This window comes from Stomoxys calcitrans, chromosome 3, assembly GCF_963082655.1.
Source record: "Stomoxys calcitrans chromosome 3, idStoCalc2.1, whole genome shotgun sequence".
Classification (NCBI taxonomy): Eukaryota; Metazoa; Arthropoda; class Insecta; order Diptera; family Muscidae; genus Stomoxys; species Stomoxys calcitrans.
This window is the reverse complement of record NC_081554.1, coordinates 134821091-134827795: the sequence shown is the minus strand read 5'-3', so window position 1 is coordinate 134827795 and position 6705 is coordinate 134821091. Positions and strand designations below refer to the sequence as shown.

The 6705-nt window shown below is 41.7% G+C and overlaps 1 protein-coding gene across 1 annotated transcript; it reads right to left on the bottom strand.

Moving 5' to 3' along the window:
- Positions 1 to 1987: 1987 nt before the first annotated feature.
- Positions 1988 to 3757, bottom strand: LOC106094250 (uncharacterized). Its single transcript, XM_013261455.2, has one exon. The coding sequence runs from the start codon at positions 3755 to 3757 to the stop codon at positions 1988 to 1990; it is 1770 nt and encodes a 589-aa protein (XP_013116909.2).
- Between the last annotated feature and the right edge of the window lie 2948 nt (positions 3758 to 6705).

The window sequence follows — 6705 nt, the reverse complement described above, 5'->3', positions numbered from 1 at the left end:
AGGATGTCGATGGGCCTTACACAATTCACTGCCCCGAATTTCATCAAAATCGGATAATAAATGTGGCTTTTGTGGGCCTAAGACCCTAAACCGGAGGATCGGTCTATATGGCAGCTATATCCAAATCTGAACCGATCTGGACCAAATTGAAGAAGGATATCGAAGGGCCTAAGACAACTCACTGTCCCAAATTTCAGCGAAATCGGACCATAAATGTGGCTTTTATGGGCCTTAGACCCTAAATCGGAGGATCGGTCTATATGGGGGCTATATCAAGATATAGTCCGATATAGCCCATCTTCGAACTTAACCTGCTTATGGACAAAAAAAGAATCTGTGCAAAATTTCAGCTCAATATCTCTATTTTTAAAGACTGTAGCGCGATTTCAACAGACAGACGGACAGACGGACGGACATGGCTAGATCGTCTTAGATTTTTACGCTGATCAAGAATATATATACTTTATAGGGTCGGAAATGGATATTTCGATGTGTTGCAAACGGAATGACAAAATGAATATACCCCCATCCGTCGGTGGTGGGTATAAAAATAAACCTATCTGAACCATAGACGACACGAATGTCGAAAAGCCGAACATAAGTAACTGTGTCAAATTTTAGTGAAATCGGATTATAAATGCGCCTTTTATGTGGCCAAGACTTTAAATCTAGATATCGGTCTGAGATCGGTTGAGAGATCGGTCTATATGGCAGCTATATTCAAATCTGGACCGATCTGGACAAAATTGAAGAAAGATGTCGAAGGGCCTAACACAACTCACTGTCTCAAATTTCAGCGACATCGGACAATAAATGTGGCTTTTATGGGCCTAAGATCGGCGGATCGGTCTATATGGGGGCTATATCAAGATATAGTCCGATATAGACCATCTTCGAACTTAACCTGCTTATAGACAAAAAAAAATCTGTGCAAAATTTCAGCTCAATATCTCTATTTTTAGACAGTCCGACAGACAGGCGGACAGATGGACCGACATGTCTAGATCGTCTTAAATTTTTGCGCTGATCAAGAATATATATACTTTTTAGGGTCGGAAATGGATATTTCGATGTGTTGCAAACGGAATGACAAAATGAATATACCCCCATCCTTCGTTGGTGGGTATAAAAAGATTTTGATATCCAATTTTGGAGCCAAGTGTTTTGGGGTACGCCCTAAAGCACCCCCTAAACTGAACTTCAGTTCCGTTGGGAATAAAGAACGAATTTGATATCTATTGTCAGTGCAAAGTTCCGGTGGCCGCCCCAGCCTCAAAACACCCTCCAAGCGGTTCATATTTACCGGCCATGGCAATATGGGGCTCACATTAAAGGGATTTGGAAGTGCAGCACGAATTTGATATCCATATTTGAGTCGAAATGTCTGAAGTGCCATCCCTCCCCTAAAAAGCAATTATCATTACCCTAATTTTTAAAAACACCAGAAACCTAGCAGGGGCAAACTTCTCACACATTAATCAGTGCTTTCCGATTCAAGTTTAAACTCAATGATAAGAGACCTTTTTTTATAGCCGAGTCCGAACGTCGTCCCGCAGTGCGATACGTCTATGGGGAAAATTTTTACAATGACCCTGTATGACATTGTACCTCGCAAATGACACCAATATTAAAAGGGGATAACCACCGCTTTGTCCGATGTTCTCGCCAGGATTTGAACGCGTTCAGCGGCACGAATTCGATATCCGCATTCAGGGCGAAGTGTCCCCACCCTAAGTAATTCAAAGAAGTGCATTCTGTGTAAACTTTTAGCGGAATCCATGGTGGTGGGTTCCCAAGATTTAGCCAGGCGATACTTGTCGATTTTACTTGCTTCATTCAACGATTACCGTGTGATGCTGCATCACGAGTTCTTGGCACATTTACTTTGACATTAGCGTATTTTAAAAAGTAATTTTTCTTGTTATAAATATTTAAATATATTTAATAAATAAATTAATTATATATTACACAATAAATATAGGAAACTTTACTGCAGTGGTACTCCATACAAGTCGTGCTTTTTACGCTCTACCAAGCCTCCAGAGTTAAAACTGGAGCTGGAACTTGAGCTCGAACTTAAACTACTGGAGCTGGAGCCACTGGAGCTATAACTGGAACCAGAACTCAATGCCGCATTTGCTCCACCAGCTCTGATGTCAATTAGATTACTTGAGTCACCACCATTGGTTAAGTCTATCTGATCTGGACTTAATCCAATGGTATTGGTTATGTGATTCTGTATAGCCTCACCCTCTCTTTGGGTTTTGTATTTTATAAAGTAGACTTCAGGTTTGCTGCTCTTATGGTGATGTTGTGAAAGCTGCTGGAGATGTTCAAGAGAAGGTTCTTCTGGTTTTTTAGACAGCACGTAAATGAGAGTTTTCTCTTCTACTTTAGGAGCAGCGGCAGCAGCCAATTGACTGTAGCTTGGAGTATTGTGACTTGGAGCCTTAATAAAAACTATTTTGTAGTGTTTCTTGGGTGGTGGCAAAAATTGAGGAGCTACCAGACTAGCCTGGTCGTTGCTTCCTTCAATGTCTTCTGGGGGAATGTGAACATAAATGTGCTTTTCAGCTAATGGATCAAGGGGAGCATTGGCCACCGTTTCACGTATAACGCTACCTAATTGACCATTTAGACCCTCCGCACCAAGGCTTGATGAAGAGAAACTGGATATCGAGCCAGTTTGATGGTTACCAAAACTAGATGCTAGTTGTGAGGCAAAGTTTGAAGATATTTGGGAGGCAGAAGCTGCTGCGTGCTGTTGCTGAGCTAAATTCGATGAATGCTGACCGGGAAAATTAGTAGCGGCTTGCTGAGACCCATAATTTCCTGCATGTGACGAGTGTGCCGCGCCAAAATTCGTTGCGTGTTGGCTTGCATAGTTTGTAGAATGTTGTAAACCACCATGGCCAGTGTGAGAAGCGTGTGTTCCAGCAAAATTGGGGGCATATTGGTAGCCATTAGCGGAATGCTGACCTGTTGCACCGGCGAAGTTAGTAGAATGTTGGCCAGCAAAGTTAGCAGAATTTTGGCTGGCATAATTAGAAGAAGAGTGCTGTGAGGCTGCAACGTTAATAGCAGCATTAGGTGGTAATCCAATATTGTGAGGTCGGTGGTTGGCATGTATTGTTGGAGGTAGGGCAGCGAAGGCAGGGCCAACTTGAACTTGCTTGCCACCATTGCTTACATGCTGGTAATTGTATCCTTGAGCATAATTTGAACCAGAGCTTAAGCTGTTGCTAATCAACGATACTGGAGGAGGAACTTGCGTAATTTGATGTCCCCGTGGAGGTGGTTGAGGAGGTGCTTGAATTTGAGTCAATGGTATGTAATTCACGGGAGGTGGCGGCTGCGATGATGAAACATGTCCTGTCTGGAACTGACTCGAAGCTAGACCATTTTGTATGTAGCCTTGACCTGTACTAAACGAGTTCGAGCTGCCTTGGTAACTATCTCCTCCTTTGCTAACTGTTCCGTACTGAGGACTGTATCCACTAGCAGCAGTTTCTAAATTGTGTTCGGCAATTACATGGGCTTTGTTGTTTACTATTCTACCATCAGCTTGCGAATTAATCAGAGCTGCACTGGATGCATCAAAATTATATGAGACATCGCCAATATGTTGGCACGGCACATCTACTGTAATTAACCCCTGCTTTTCTATGACCGGAGCGGGTTCGCGATATTTATAACCGTCCTGGGCGGCCAACGCGGGGACCGCAATTATAGCACACATTACTACAATACATAGCATAATTGATTTCGTGTATTTAACGAATTTAATTTTCGTATACTTCAGCGCCCGAACCAAATGTATATCGGGACAGTTGCGGATGACTGACTGATCCGTTTCTAAAACAGTTAAAACTATTTATGCCTCTGTCGGTAGCCCACAGTTCAACATCTCAGCTAAAGCGGCATCACAACTTTAGTGAGAGGTCGCCAGCTTCGCTGCTACTGATCATGTAAAGTGTTATGAAATCAATCCGTACTAACGCTTAGGGTAGACTATATGCCGCTGCGGCAGCGGATATCGCAGTACTGAGCGGTGCGGTAACCATTGACCGTGGTCGTTGTTGAACGCTAAAAATGTATCACAAAAATTCGATTCGATTACCCAGCCACTCATTCAGCATTTCATTGAGTAGCCCATCATCATCTTGTCTTGAAGAGATTGTTTTAAAACTCCACACTTAAGCCCAGCATGTGCGTAGCCCACAATAAAAATAACGCAAACCGGTTTATGACGCGTGCTGATCGATAGATTGTCATGCTTCAGGTACAAATGCAGGTAAAATACCTTCGCAGACGACACTGCCATGGGCTATCAGACACAACCGTTTTGTGAATGATTAACCATTATTATGATGCTGAAGCTTGTGCGCCCATCGTGTTGACCGAGCGACCCAGTCAGCGAGTGAGTAAGTGCTCACGCTCATATTTATGAATTGCTTACTTTCACTGGTTGATCAAAACATCTAAAAAAACCGGAAAGACTTCACTCACACGGGTCTATAACCTGACCAAAAAAGGGAGTGAGTGAGTGTGACGTAATATTTTGTTTTGGCCAAAAAAAGATTTATTCACATCAGCTGTTCTTCACCCCGGCACACCATGCTTTTGTTCCAGATATTAGTCCGGTTATGTAATGGAATCCCATTCACATGCAGCTACATTGGTTGATATTGGGTTTTTAGTTGTTTTTGTTTCTTTTTGCTTTTCTGCTTACATATCTTTCATATTTATTTATGCAAAATTTGCCTTTGGGTAAACACACACAGCTCTTTTTTGGCGCTTTTTCAATAGAATTTGACAGTTGCTGTTGCATATTATTATCTAACGTTAAATAAGCTGTCCATAGCAATTTGGGGTTGTCCTAATTTCAGGTTTTATAAATGCCGGTCAAGGAATGTACAAAGCCATATAAACCAATTACAAGCTGTTTGCGGAAACTCTTCCAACTGTGCACTGGGGGCTTATGGCCATATTCAAGGAGAAGAAGTCTGCGAAATTTATTACACATACATGCAAATACTCTTCGTGTCGAAAAAGGTAATTAAACAATAGGATATTTTTGCATAGACCATTACGCAGCTGGCTTTAGCATCCGTTAAGTGTGTTGGCTCAAATCAGCGGCAAAATTAACATGATTTATCTTAAGATATAAAAACATGGTTGAGGCGATGGTTCCAGTAACTTGCTTGATAGAAATACCGTTTACTCCGAAGAAACGAAATAAAGGAAAAACTGTCACCTAATGAAGCCGACCCCTGCATAATTTGCGAGCCTGCCCATGGAACATCCGAACTCTATACAAAATAGGTGCAGTAAACGCACTGGCGGATATGTTGGTTAAGTAAAGGGTGATTTTTTTGAGGTTAGGATTTTCATGCATTAGTATTTGACAGATCACGTGGGATTTCAGACATGGTGTCAAAGAAATGTGTTCATTCACCGTAACGTTGCGTCCAACAGCATCTTTGAAAAAATACGGTCCAATGATTCCACCAGCGTACAAACCACACCAAACAGTGCATTTTTCGGGATGCATGGGCAGTTCTTGAACGGCTTCTGGTTGCTCTTCACTCCAAATGCGGCAATTTTGCTTATTTACGTAGCCATTCAACCAGAAATGAGCCTCATCGCTGAACAAAATTTGTCAAAATTTGAACACATTTCGAACCGAACACTGATTTTGGTAATAAAATTCAATGATTTGCAAGCGTTGCTCGTTAGTAAGTCTATTCATGATGAAATGTCAAAGCATACTGAGCATCTTTCTCTTTGACACCATGTCTGAAATCCCACGTGATCTGTCAAATACTAATGCATGAAAATCCTAACCTCAAAAAAATCACCCTTTATAAGGGCGATATTACAGACTTACAGAAAGAGCAATGGACTTAGAGAGGCGTGTCACAATACTACCATAGGGCGACGCGTTGTACTTAGGCTTACCAGATGGTCGGGATTGTTTGGGATTATCCCGACTTTCTGTGGCTATCCCGACTCCTGACTATTTGACAAAAAATATGGGAAAATCCAGACTTTTGGAGCCATCACATATATTGAACTAATGAGAAGTATAAAACGAGGGCTATTTGTGCAATAAATTTTGTACATTCTGAGCACTGGAGTCACATCCGTTTGCCCATACGTGTGTCTATTTGTCTGTTTGCTCTAAGCACGCTCCTGTTTTCTCATATTGCGCTTTCGGACTGAAACATTGTACAGGTCTGTTTTTGGTCCCGTTTTATTATACCCACCACCATAGGAAGGGGGGGTATACTAATTTCGTCATTCTGTTTGTTACTACTCGAAATATTCGTCTGAGACCCCATAAAGTATATATATTCTTGATCGTCGCGACATTTTATGTCGATCTAGCCTTGTCCGTCCGTCTGTCGAAAACACGCTAACTTCCGAAGGACTAAAGCTAGCCGCTTGAAATTTTGCACAACTACTTTTTATTAGAGTAGATCGGTTGGTATTGTAAATGGGCCATATCGTTCCATGGTTTGATATAGCTACCATATAAACCGATCTAGGGTCTTGAATTCTTGAGCCTCTAGAGTGCGCAATTCTTATCCGATTGGAATGAAATTTTGCACGACGTGTTTTGTTATGATATCCAACAACTGTGCTAAGTATGGTTCAAATCGGTTCATAACCTGATATAGCTGTCATATAAACCGATCTTTG